The sequence below is a fragment of the Callithrix jacchus genome, chromosome 4 (assembly GCF_049354715.1).
Source record: "Callithrix jacchus isolate 240 chromosome 4, calJac240_pri, whole genome shotgun sequence".
Lineage (NCBI taxonomy): Eukaryota > Metazoa > Chordata > Mammalia > Primates > Cebidae > Callithrix > Callithrix jacchus.
The window spans coordinates 112,669,216-112,683,550 of NC_133505.1; the positions used below are offsets into that span (position 1 = coordinate 112,669,216).

The 14,335-nt window shown below is 44.1% G+C and overlaps 1 protein-coding gene across 1 annotated transcript in view; it reads left to right on the top strand.

The window, feature by feature from the left end:
• Positions 1–14,335, top strand: part of CRYBG1 (crystallin beta-gamma domain containing 1) — a 229,099-nt gene that overhangs the window by 169,397 nt on the left and 45,367 nt on the right. The window contains exons 3-4 of the mRNA XM_017971289.4: positions 1,452–3,049; positions 9,190–11,530. Coding sequence (XP_017826778.4) covers positions 1,452–3,049; positions 9,190–11,530 — 3,939 coding nt within the window. The remainder of the gene's footprint in view (positions 1–1,451; positions 3,050–9,189; positions 11,531–14,335) is intronic.

The window sequence follows — 14,335 nt, forward strand, 5'->3', positions numbered from 1 at the left end:
CAGTACCAGGACTGTCTCAACAAATGCTTGTTGTTGACCTGTTAATTTCATGTGTTACCTTTCCTATTTCCCACCGCCAAACTCAATTTGCTACATGTAACTCAAATGCAATGGAGCTACTTCAAAGGGTGATTGGGGAACCTCCCCGTAGTCGGTACTGGCCTGAATGTTCCTCTTCCAGGAAAGGTGGGGCTGTTTTCTGCGTCGCCAAGACCCAAGCTAGTATGTGGGTTTTGAATGTAAGAGTTGATTCTTAAGATACAGTAGACTCACATTTGGCCTGGTTTTAGGACAGTCCTTACGCGAATTCGCTTCCCTCTCCTAGGAACCAGGCTGGGCTTGCCGCCCCTGCTCCCTCCCTTTCCCAGACTCGCCCCTTCCTCTTCCTGCCCACCCCTACGCCCCGCACCTACCCGGTCCCCACTCTGGCGAACCCCAGTCGCACGCATTGCTTTTATTGGTTTGCGCTCCCTCCCGCCCGCCGACTCGGGCACCGGGTGCTAGCCGTTTTGCTCCAGGCGATATAAGAAGCCCAGTTTTTCCCCCTCCTGGGAGTGCTGCAGTTGGTTCGCAGGCGGTCCCAGCGCCATCGGGTGGGTGGGCCGGTCCCTGGGGCTCAAGCCTTGCATCCATGAAACCACGCGAGTGGCGAGGGAGGGGTCCTGGGACCGAGTGGGCAGAGCCCCTTGCTCATCCCTCAGCCGAGCCTCCTTGGCTTGAGGGGGCGGTAAGCAAAGACGGTCGCCCCTGCAACCTCGATCGCTACCCCCGTGCACTCCTCCGCGTTCACCTCATAGGAACTCCCAAAGGAGCATTTCAGGTGTGGCGAGAGACACGGCATCATCGCTCGGGTGGGCGCCCGCGGGTGTTTGAACACTCGCGCGCTTCTCCCATTGGAGCTCGGGCTAAGGCGGGGCCCAGGTGCTCACTTCTTCCAAGCTTGCTTAACGTTTTCATGTTGCAAGTACTATATGTTGAGCCCGGCTAGCTTCTTACTGTTCTCGAGGAGAAGGCTGCTAGGACTGGTTTTCTTCGTCCTCCTTTCCGCCTACAAAAAGAAAGGGCGGTGTATTGGGGAAAGTCTGCCTTGGGATATGTTAGTGTTTACTGCTGCCCCTTGGTTACGCATGGCTGTTTGTAATCGCAAATTTGTTGAGGAAGAAGGTAAAAAAAAGCTATGGAGAGCACAGAAGTATTTATTTTGTTTATGTGCTTATTTGAACTGTTAGAATTTTCCTTTTAAAAATGAGAATTATAATTCAAAGAAAATGCTATTCTAATAGCACCAGACACTTAAAGTGTTTAAGAAAAATTCAAAAGTAAAACTAGAACGGAATGAATGTAACATAAACATAACTTTACATTTTCAATTAGAATCCCTGTTATTTTGGCTGGTAGTTCTGGAATATACACCAGATTCTCATGTTTTCTTTTCATCACTTATTTTTCAGTCCAGAGCACAACCTCCAGAAGAGAACAGAAGGAAGCCAGTTTTGGGAAAACTTGGCACTCTATTTACGGCAGGAAGGAGAAGGAACAGTAGAAATGGGCTAGAGAGTCCCACCAGGTCAAATGCCAAACCACTCTCTCCCAAAGATGTAGTACCCTCTTCTAAGCTCCCAGAAAGAGAGAGTGAGAGGAGCAGATCTCAGAACAGCCAACCCAAGCAAATGGTCACGAGCGAGGCGGGCTCCCCCCAGGAGAATCCCCGGGAGGCAGAGGGCCAGCTCCCTCAAAGCAGTGGCCCCGCAGCTCCCCCTGATGCCGAGCTGTCACCTCGCTGGAGCGGCAGTGCAGCGGCTGTGGCTGTGCAGCAGTGCCATGAAAGTGATTCACCCCAATTAGAACCTCTGCAGGCAGAGGGAGAGCCTTTCCCAGATGCCAAGCAGCTGCATTCCTCGCCAGGGAATTCCTCTAGGCAAGAAAACGCAGAGACGCCCGCTCGCAGTCCGGGGGAGGACGCTCCGCCAGGTGCTGGCCACGAAGAGGAGGCTTCCTCGGGTGCAAGGGGTGCGCCGGGGTCACCCACCCGGGAGCGGCCCACGGGAGGACTAGGCGAGGCCCCTGACGGTGCCCCCAGCGTGTATGCCGAAGGAGGCTCCCTGGGGCCCCGAGACGCCTGCAGCCAGCCCCCCGAAGGCACCTCTGCTCCACCAGGTGAGCCTCTGGCCGAGGGCTCAGCGCACACAGCCGGCTCCGCACAGGCAGACGGCACAGCCCGGCCCGGGAGGTGCGCCCACCCTGCTAAGGTGCTAACTTTGGACATCTACTTGAGTAAGACTGAGGGGGCGCAACTGGACCAGCCGGTCGTGATTACTCCCAGAGCGGAAGATTGTGGCGACTGGGACGACATGGAGAAGAGGTCCAGCGGCCGCAGGTCCGGGAGGCGGAGGAGGTCGCAGAAATCCACAGACTCCCCCGGCGCGGACGCCGACCTTCCTGAAAGCACTGCCAGGGACGACGCGGTGTTCGACGATGAGGTGGCGCCAAACGCGGCCAGTGACTACGCCTCAGCAGAAAAGAAAGTGAAATCTCCACTGGCAGCCCCCGACGGGGGCGTTGCCTCCACTGCGAGCCCAGAGTGCAAACCTGGCCCCAGCGCCAAAGGGCAGCTCCGAGGGGAGTCGGACCGGAGCAAACAGCCGCCCCCGGCCTCATCCCCCACCAAGAGGAAGGGCAGGAGCCGCGCCCTCGAGACCTTGCCTGCTCCACTCGCCAGCGGCCCGCGAGCTCCAGCCAAAGAGTCCCCACCCAAAAGGGCGCCGGATCCCGGTCCGGTCACCAAGGGCGCTGCAGCCGAGAGCGGGGAGGAGGCGGCCGGGACCGTCCCCCGTGAGCTCCCGGTCAAGAGCAGCTCGCTGCTGCCGGAGATCAAACCCGAGCACAAGAGGGGCTCGCTCCCCTACCACTTCGACGGCCGGGCAGAGGGAGGTCGAAGCAAAGAGCTGAGCAGAGCGGCGGGAGCGCCTGGAGCTTCTGACGCTGACGGCTGGAAGCCCAGGAACCATTTCGGTGCGGGCAGGTCGACAGTCACCACTAAAGTGACCCTGTAAGTAGCTGCGCAAGTCCGGCAGAGTTGCTGTCTGCACACGTGGTGGGGACATTCTGAGAGGCTCAGGGTCTTTGAATTGTGGAAGAAATGTCTGGTCACTGAGCTTTCCCCTCCGTGCTGAACCTAAGATAGCGAAGGGCCAGTTTGCACAGTCAAGGCTTAAGATGGTACCTGTGGCAGCCTCCACGCTTAATTCCCTTTTTAACACAAGATTTAAATTTAACGAATGTAAAAATAGGATATCACTTGAAGCTCTACGTTTATGTAGATGAGAGATAAGACCTCATGTCTCGACATGAGCTGATTCTTGTATTTATTCAAAATGTGCAAGAGTGTCCCAACATAGGATGTTCTTAAAATACATGTGCTGTGAATTTTAAAATATGGCACAAACAGTAACATGTTAAGTACGACCCAGTAGCTTTGACATGTGTGCGTTTTAACATAATTCACAGAACCTTTTATGGAACTCAGTGCATTTACTGGCAAAAAGCTTAAAAAACAAAACAAAACAAAAAAACAAGAAAAAGTTTCTAATACAAGTATCTTGGTTGCTCTTCCCCTTTATACTGCTAGGGAGTCTGGCGATACTTTTGGACCCAGGCTGAAGAGTAGTTTTCAGTTACTGAAATAAAGATTAGTGAGTGTTCTTACTGGAAGATTATTTGCTACATGAAAGCAGCTGTGGAAGGTGTGAGTTTACGAAAATTCATAACACATTTTATAGAACGTAGTGCGTTACTGGCCTAAGGCTTTTTCAAAAAGTCCCTAACTCATGTATCTTGGTTGCCTCTTCCCCTTTGTGTTGCATGAAAGCACAAAACAACTGTGACTACTTGCTGTTAAGTTTATTCATTTCACAAGTTATTTATTTAATACTTTCTGGGCAAGATATTATGCTAGGCTCTGTGGGGAAATAACCCTACAACTATGACTCAGGATATTGTCCTGAGATTTTTATAGCCTTTTCTGGCACACAAGAAGCACACAAATCAAATAACATTATGAGATGATATCTGATAAAACTGCCGAACTATAAAGCCTGGGTAAGCTCTAGCAAGAAAGAAATCACTGCTGGTGCTTTGGAGGAGCTAGGCCTTTGTGCCTTGATGATAAATGTAATTTGTATAGGTGAATAGGATAGGGAAGGCATACTATGAAACTGGTAAGACCCTCCCTTCCCATATGTCTGCTCCCTCGCCACTCCCACTTAGCACAGGTGAATAATGATTAAGTGCTTAAGTTTTTCCTCCATTCATATATTTGCAGGAAGAGTAGGTATTTTAACATTACCATTGTAATTCTTGAACTTAATAATTTCTTTCATTCTGTTTGATTTCTTGGATACGGAAGCTTTAGAGAAGGAGAGTTCTGATTGGTAAACACGTGAGAGGAAAGTATGCTTAATGAATAACTTGAGCTACTTCACCAGCTGCCAACCTGGAGACCTTTGATATAGTCAGCAGTTTATTCTGTAATGGTAGCATCAGAGAAATAAGCTGGGTGAATGATGCCTATTATTTAGAGAAGACCAGTGTGACTGAATGCTGAAACCTCCTAAATGTGAGCCTTAGAGAAACATTGCTGTGAACATTAGGAAAGACACTTCACCTGTCTTCCAATCAGAAGGCACCAGTAGAAAAACCAGAAATGTTACACTGTGAAAGAGTAGGCTAAACAAACAGGGAAGAAGATCTTATAATGAAATTCTTCATGTGCTGTTTTCTACAATAGAGCTAAACCAAATGTCTCTTCCCTAGTTCTGATTAATTTCTACCTAAAAATTTTCTTGACCAGACATTCAGTGTATTTGTTTTGCACAGTGCCTTGCACATGGTCATTTGGCAAATTATTGACATTAAAAATTAATAATTATTTCTAGTCCTTTGACCCATTTCTTTGTGACTGATGGTTTTTTCAGACCCTTTAGTTCTTCCTGTGACCATATCGAAAGATGTTAATCAGATTATTTTTTAAAACAATTTGAGACTGAGGAGTTAGAATAACTATTTCTTATTTCCTGAAAAATAATTACACTGAAGTAGCATGTTCCTTTATGCTGTTAGAAAAATTATTCCTAAGCCAGGCACAGTGGCTCACACCTGTAATCCCTTTGGGAGGCCAAGGAGGGTGGATTACGAAGTCAGGAGTTCAAGACCAGCCTGGGCAAGATGGTGAAACCCCATCTCTACTAAAAATACAAAAATTAGCTGGGCACAGTGGCACACGCCTGTAATCTCAGCTACTCTGTAGACTGAGGCAGGAGAATCGCTTGAACCCAGGAGGCAGAGGTTGCAGTGAGCCAAGATTGCACCTTTGCACTCCAGCCTGGGTGACAGAGTGAGACTCCATCTCAAAAAAAGAAGAAAAAGAAAAAAAGAAAAATTATTCCTTCAAGTTCTGTACCAAGTACTGAATGTTGGAATTCTTAAAATGATATATATAGAATAAGGAGAATTTTCCTCTTTTATTATAACTATGGCTTTTTGGACTCCAAATTATTTTTCCCTCCCTCATAATGAAGGCATTACAACATGAATTATAGGAGCCTTCCTTTTAATCAGTCTGAACTAGGTTAATTGTAGTGACTCTTGGTAGCACAACTTAATAGCACAGAAAGTTTGGTTGTAAAATGTATTTTGATCTTGGTGTAAATCTTTAATGTGCAGATACGTGTTTCTTGTTCTTAAGGTAGCCTGTCGGCTAACCTGTAGTATTTTCTATTTACATCATAAGATACACTTTGATGTTTGAACTGAGTGCCCTTCCTTGAACTGATTAATGAGAATTTCTAAAAAGTATGTTCTCTGGTATGTGACCATCTCTCATTAATTGATAGCAAATTTAAGCTCTCTATTTCTAATCATCTCACTGGTTTCATAATTTGATCTTTAAGGACATGCTTATAAATTGATTTTCCTTTTAAATTTAAGGTATAGGCCTGTAATAAGGAAGCCTAAATATCTTATGGAGATATTGGGGTAAGCAATGCCTGGGAGAAATTTATGAGCAGAGATCAAATTTATTCTTTTTTTTTTTTTTTTTTGAGACAGGGTCTCAACTCTGTTACCCAGGCAAGAGTGCAGTGGCATGATCTTGGTTCACTGCAGCCTTAACCTCCCCGGGTTCAGATGATCCTCCCATCTCAGCTTCCCTAGTAGCTGGGACTGCAGGTGCACCACTATGTCTGGCTAATTTTTGAATTTTTTGTAGAGACAGAATTTTGCCGTGTTCCCCAGGCTGGTCTCAAACTCCTGGGTTCAAGTGATCCACCTGCCTTGGCTTCCCAAAGTGCTAGGATTACAAGCATGAGCCACTGCTCCCAGCCTCAAATTTAGTATTAATAAAATTTGTAAATATTAAAATCTAAATTCTTAGTGCTGCTTTTGGAGAAGACTTGATGACATCCAGCCCATTTTATGTTATCCAGAAGGATAAGGTGACTTGCCTGCAGTCATACTGCCTGTCTCTTCTAGAAGCTTCTTAGACCTAAGCTGCTGCTACTTTTTTTTGGGGGGCTGGGGGGGGACAGTGTCTCACTCTGTCGCCCAAGCTGGAGTGTAGTGGCACAATCTTGTCTCATTGCAACCTTCACCTCCTGGGTTCAAGCAACTCTCCTGCCTCAGTCTCCCAAGTAGCTGGGATTACAGGCATGTGCTACTGAGCCTGGCTAACTTTTGTATTTTTAGTACAGAAGGGGTTTCACCATGTTGATCAGGCTGTTCTCGAACTCCTGACCTTGTGTTCCACCCACCTCAGCCTCCCAAAGTGCAGGAATTACAAGCATGAGCCATTGCACCCAGCCAGGCCCAACCTTCTTGAAGGCCAAGTCCAGAAGGAAAGGGTGCTTTCAGTGTCTCTGCTTGGGTGTTTTCATTATCAAAGTGGCCTCTAAAGTCTAATTGCTTTATGTTATCGATCTCATGATAATTCACCGACTCTTAAATGATAAAGATGGAAAGAACCAGAGGAGCTCAGTCAGACGGGCATTGTCGAGGCCTATTTGGGGAAGCAGAAGAGTATAGTGGTTGGGAGCATGGCGCCTGAAACCAGAGCACCTGTCTTCAAATTGTGGCCATGTCACTTATTAGCTGCATGACCTCAGGCAAGTTACTTCTCTACGCCTCATCTTCCTCAGCCAAAAATAGAATGTATAAAGTTGTGCATTAATTAGGTAAGCCCTGTGAAGCACTTCTCAAGTGCTTGACAATCAGTGACTGTTAGTGGTTATGCTTTATCTCTCCCACTTTATAAACCATTAGACCAATGGTCTAGAGGGTTTTGTTTTTGTTTTTGTTTGGAGACAAGAATCTCACTTTGTCACCCAAGCTGGAGTGCAGTGACACAACCATAGCTCACTGCAGCCTTGACCTCCTGGACTCAAGTGATCCTTCTACCTCCACCTTTGGAGTAGCTGGGACTACAGGCATGCACCACTTCACCTGCTAATTTTTTTTTTTTTTTTGTAGAGACTGGGTCTCAGTATGTTGCTCAGGCTGGTCTTGAACCCCTGGGCTCAAGCGATCCTCCCTTCTTGACCTCCCAAAGTGCTGGGAAATATATATATATATATATTTCTTCTAAGAAAGTTTAAATAGAAGCAATAAATAAAACTGATAATGGAAATGGTTCGGTTTGAAGAGTGTACAGTCCCATCCCTGTCCCTACTTTACCCAACTGCAGCCCTTGAAGAGAACCCCAGGGATTCCTTCAATGCTAAGTTAGAGGAAATAAAAACAACTCTGTTCTAAACCGTCTCATTTTTTTACAGATGGAGAAGGTAGAGTCCAGAGAGGTTAAGTAACTTGACCAAGTTCACACAGATAATTAGCATAAAACTCAGGACCAGAGCCAGAGAATGCCAAACAGAGCACATTCTGTTTCTCTGAAAGAAAGCACTGTGTACATTCAAAGACTTATTATTTCCACTTGGGGTAATTATACCCAAGAAATGTGACAGAGAGAAGGGAGACTCTGCTGCCCAAGAAGTGGTGACAAAACCAACAATTGCATAATTGATAAGTAAATTACGGTACATCCATATGATGGACTTCCATGCAGCATTAAGACAACTTTTCCAGCAAAGTTTTTGGTAATCTGAAAAATGTTAACTATAAGGTTAAGTCATTTTATTTCTTGAAAAAATCAAGATATCAAATTATATGAACGGAATAATCTAATTCTATTCAAAATACTCAATTATGCATATAAAAAGATTAGAAATGTATAAAAATGTTAACAGGGATATTCTCTGGTAAGATTATCAGTGATTTTTAAATATTATCCAAAATTGCTATAGCAAATACACTTAGAGAAAATCTTATGGGGGAAGGATAAGAGGAATAAAATATCCAAAGATGTCAACAATAGATGAATTTTTAAAATAATCTACCCTTTTGAGATAACATAAAAAAAAGGTATGCTAAAATAAAAATACATAATTGATGTTGGGGAGATCATTTACCATATTTAAAGTACGGGAATGGATTAATCATTTAAATTTCTTATAATGTTCTTCCATCCTTCAGATGTCTTCCAATTCCAGTGCCAAGCACTGTGCATACATGCTAGGTACTCAATAAATTAGTTTACCCCTCATCCCTAGAGTTTCTTGGCTATAGAATCTCCTGATCCCTCATATACAAGCAAATCACCCACTAAAAATAGTTGATAGTGTACTTAGGACTATTTCAAAATAATTTCATTAAAAAAAACTAACACGGCAGGGAATGGTGGCTCATGCCTAGTAATCCCAGCACTTGGGGAGGCCAAGATGGGAGGACTGTTTGAATCCAGGAATTTGAGACTAGCCTGGGCAACACAGACTCCATTTCTACAAAAAAAAAAAAATAATAAAAAGATTAGTTGGATATGTGGTATGTGCCTACAGTCCCAGCTATCTGGGAGGCTGAAGCAGGGGGATTGCCGGAACCCAGGAGTTCAAGGCTGCAGCAATTTATGATCATACTGCTGCACTCCAGCCTCGGCGACAGAGCAAGACCCTGTCTTAAACACACACACCCAAATGGTATATATCAGGGAGATGTTGGCTTTTCATAGTTTTATAATCAATTGGTTTGTGTGTCCACATTTAAAAACTAGGTCAATAACTTTGTCTTCCTGCTTTTTCCTCACAGCCCTGCCAAGCCCAAACATGTGGAACTAAATCTTAAAACCCCTAAGAATCTTGACAGTTTGGGAAATGAGCACAATCCATTTAGCCAGCCAGTTCACAAAGGCAACACTGCCACCAAAATCTCCTTATTTGAAAACAAACGGGTGAATAATAGCCCAAGACACACTGACATTCGAGGGACAAGGAACACTCCTGCCTCTAATAAAACGTTTGTTGGGAGAGCAAAGCTGAATTTAGCCAAAAAAGCCAAAGAAATGGAGCAACCCGAAAAGAAAGTAATGCCAAACAGTCCCCAGAATGGTGTGCTGGTGAAGGAAACCCCTGCAGAAACCAAAGTTACTCCCTCCGAAGAAGAGATTCTGCCAGCAACCAGACGAATGAATGGAGACCCTTCTGAGTATCAATCTCTTGGTCCTCAGCCTAACCAAGATGATAAAGCAGATGGACAAACAGATGCTGGCTGCCCTTCAGATGGACAAACAGAGCTGGCTTCTGCTCTGATTCCTGTCAAGGACCATAAGCTCTTAGAGAAGGAGGATTCAGAGGCTGCAGACAGCAAAAGACCTGTACTTGAACATGTAACCAATGCAGCACAAGACGTCTCCACCATTGTTGATACCAAAGATTTACCTCCAACGGCCACGCCAAAGCCACAGGATACATTTTCTGACTCACAGCCCTCTGCTGAGTCATCTCCTGGGCCTTCTTTTTCACTGTCTGCACCCACTGTGGATGTTCCCAAAGACACATGTGTTGAGTCGCCCATAAGCAGTTTCCCGTGCACCGATCTAAAAGTGTTAGAAAACCATAAAGGATGTGTTTTGCCTGTGTCTCATCAGAACAATGAGAAAATGCTACTTTCTGAACTTGAAGGAGAAACAAACCCCCTTTTGTCTACAGAGCACAGTCCAGAAGCTGAGGGAAGTGAGTGTCCATCCAGAGTCCTTGTCCAGGTCAGGTCCTTTGTGCTCCCCATGGAGAGCACCCAGGATGTGAGCTGCCAGGTCATCCCAGAGAGCTCTGAAGTTAGAGAAGTGCAGTTGCCAACTTGTCACAATAATGAACCTGAAGTGGTTTCCGTTGCAAGTTGTGCTCCTCCACAAGAGGAAGTACTGGGCAAAAAGAGCATGTCACCTGAACAGTCTCATTGCACAGAAGAGCTCGCAGCAAAATCTGGCCCACAAGTCATGCTGCCAGTATCAGAGAAAACTCTGCCTATTCAGGCTCAAAGTCAGGGCAGCAGAACACCCCTGATGGCTGAATCCAGTCCCACCAACTCTCCCAGCAGTGGAAATCACTTAGACACTCCTCAAAAGCCAGATCAGACTGCTGCAAATGGCCGGGATAGCCCTGCCAGTCTTTTGAACATCTCTGCTGGTAGTGATGATAGTGTATTTGATTCTTCTTCTGATATGGAAAAATTCACCGAAATTATAAAACAGATGGAGAGTACAGTTTGTATGCCCATGAAAAGAAAGAAGGCCAGGATGCCAAACTCTCCTGCTCCTCACTTTGCCATGCCTCCTATTCATGAAGACCACTTAGAAAAGGTGTTTGATCCCAGTGTGTTTACCTTTGGTTTGGGGAAGAAGAAGGAAAGCCAGCCAGAAATGTCACCGGCTTTACATTTGATGCAGTTTGACACAAAATCCAAACTGAGACCCAAACATGCATCCACTGAACAGAGCGTGCTCTTCAAGTCGTTGCACACGAACACTAATGGGAAGAGTGAGCCTCCGGTGATGTTGGAAATCAATGACAAAGAGAACAGGGACTTCACAAATGGTGGCGTTAAGAGATCTAGACTAGAAAAAAGTGCACTTTTCTCGAGCTTGTTATCTTCTTTACCGCAAGACAAAATCTTTTCTCCCTCTGTGACATCAGTCAACACTATGACCACGGCTTTCAGTACTTCTCAGAACGGTTCCCTATCTCAGCCTTCAGTGTCACAGCCCATGACTGAGGGTGCCCCGCCCTGTGGTTTGAACAAAGAACAGCCAAATCTTCCACCCGCCAGCTCCTTAAAGGTCTTCAATTTCAACTCGTCAAGTACATCACACTCCAGTTTGAAAAGTCCAAGCCACATGGAAAAATACCCGCAAAAAGAGAAAACCAGAGAAGATCTGGATTCACGAAGCAACCTACACTTGCCAGAAACTAAATTTTCTGAATTTTCAAAACTGAAGAACGATGATATGGAAAAGGCTAATCATATTGAAAGTGTTCTTAAATCAGACTTGCCAAACTGCGGAAACAATGACAACGACTTCATGGGTCTTTTCAAATCAAGCTGGTATGATCCAAGCATTTCTTTTCCTGGAATGTCGTTATCAGACGCAATGGTAAGTAGCAATGTATTATTATTTATTTGGGGCATTTATAAAGCAAGGGAAGAAAGAGATGATGAGCAACTCATGTTATTCTTTTAGAAATGGTTAAGCTTTTGTGCTGTAGTTTTTATTCATCATGTATTTAGAAACCTGCAATGTATAAGGGACTGTTAGAGTCCAAGAAAAAATGTACTAAGAGTCTTCACTGAAGGCATCTGTAGTCTTGCAGGGAGATAAAGCTACAAATGTTTTAAGGCACGTGATCTTTTAGGGCACATGTGAATTTATATGTTGTATTATGAAATGTATAGGTAAGCTTTTGAAGTTCAGAGACAGACAAGATGCTTTTCAACCTATTCTATGTAAAAGTGCTTAGTGCTATACTTAGAATTTTGAAGATTTGTGAAGCAGCTTCCTCTATTTGGGAAGTCCCCAGCCAAGGAAACTTTTTCTTTTTTTATTTTATTTTTATTATTTATTTATTTTTTGAGACGGAGTCTTGTTTTGTCACCCAGGCTGGAGTGCAGTGACATGATCTCGGCTCACTGCAACCTCCACCTCCCAGGTTGAAGCAGTTCTCCTGCCTCAGCCTCCCAAGTAGCTGGGACTTACAGACGTGTACCACCATGCCTGGCTAATTTTTGTACTTTTAGTAGAGATGGGGTTTCACCATATTGGCTGGGCTGGTCTCTAACTCCTGATCTCGGCCTCCCACCTCGGCCTCCCAAAGTGCTGGGATTACAGGTGTGAGCCGCCACCCCTGGCTGGAAACTTTTTCTTAATTCCTTCTCTCTGTGAGATTCACCCTTTGTTTCTATAAGTAGCAGTAGCTGTTTATCCTGTGCAATTGAGAAAGTATTTCCTCTTTATTGGGAATTCATTTTCATTAGGGATATATTTTTTCCCCCTGCAAAGCTGTGAGGAGTGAAAAATTTTGATTTTCATTGAATCTTTTCTTAAATATTAGAGAGAGGACAGCAAAGTATGATTTTGGGGAATAGTTTTGATTTCTGCATCTTCTTCTCACTTCAGATGTTTTCTTTACTCAGCTTTTGATGTGAATTTTTGCCTTTTTGTTACCAAGCTTATTTAATTAAGGTGAAGGAGGACTATGAGAGACGAAGGTAGAATATGCATTTAGTGATCAGCTCTGCCAGCCTAGAAGCCTGAGTGGAGCTTGTATTCTGGTGATCCGTCCTGGGAACCCAGCTGTGTGGCAGGTGTGGACCGCTATCCAGCACAGTTTATCCAGGCAGAAAATAACTTGCACCTTTCCTCATCTGTACTGGGTACTGCAGCATGGTTCAATGTATGGTGCTGGCTTTTGCTACAGTCCTGTCAGAGAACGTGATGTTGCAAGCTCTTTCAAAATCTATGGTTGGGTTTCCAGCAGATCCCTTTTTCATGTGATTTCATAAACTTTCGTAAAGTTTGGGTCTCAAATATTTTGGTCTTAGGACCCTTTACATTTAGAAGTGATTGAGAACCCCAGGGAGCTATTGTTTGTATGGGTTATGCCTATCAGAACTTATTATATTAGAAATAATTGCTGAGAAAATTGTAAAACACCAGAACATACAAGTGCACATTGCACACGTGCTCAGAGCAATGATGTCATCACACATCATGGAGCCCTGTACTCCACTGGGCATTTGAGAAAGAGATGAAAAAGGCAGATGACCTCTTCTTATTATGAAAATAGTTTTGACCTCATGGACTACCTGAAAGGATCTTGGGGAACCCCCAGTGGCCTCTGAACCACACTTCGAGAACCACTGCTATAAACAAGTAAGACTGAATCAGCCTGTGGTACTCAGAAATCATAACATTCTTAACTATTTCTCTCAAGCACAAAATTTCCACTGATCCACTTCCCATTCATTATAGCTTTATTCTTTTTAATTATTCTTAGATCACTTTCCTTATTTAACTACAGTCTGACAAAGCTGATGACGGAATATACAGTTTCCTTATGAAAATCAAAGCAAATGGCATAAAAAGGAAAAGCAAAATCTTTATACTTTTTCTAGGCCTTTTTATGATTTTTTTTTTTAAATGGTCTTTTTTAAAGTCCTGGGCTTTTGTTGATTGTATGACTATTGAATCATGAAAATTTTACTTGAATTTTGTTTAAATTTTAGGCTTTTTCTTCAGTTTATCTACTTCTAATTTGTACATATACATAAATAAATATACACCATTTGGTTTCTGATAATGCTCTAGGGGGGCCCTTATGGACTTTTTTTTAAGAGACAGAATCTGGCTCTGTCGCTTAAACTGGAGTATGATGGCATGATCTCAGCTCACTGCAAACTCTCCGCCTCCAGGTTCAAGTGATGCTCATGCCTCAGCCTCCCAAGTAGCTGGGATTACAAGCAAGTGCCACCACACCTGGCTAATTTTTGTATTTTTAGTAGAGATGGGGTTTCATCATGTTGGCCAGGATGGTCTCAAACTCCTGACCTCAGGTAATCCGCCCACCTCCGCCTCCCAAAGTGCTGGGATTACAGGCGTAAGCCACGGCACCCTGGCCCTTTGTGGTCTTTTGAGCATATCACACTCTGGTGTCATGCAAGAGCAGTCAGAGCAAAGACCGTTCCTAAAATAGGTGTTCTGGTCAACATTGAAAGTAGTTCATGTTTTGTAACATTTTTACATTTATTATTACTATTTTATTATATTTATAACTTATCTGGTTTTACTGGTCTTGTCAGATGATCTTGAAAATGATTAGTGTTGGAGCCATATTAAAATGTATTTTGTCTATCAAAAAAGGGGGATTAAATTTATTATGCGCAAAGTACATTGTAAAATATA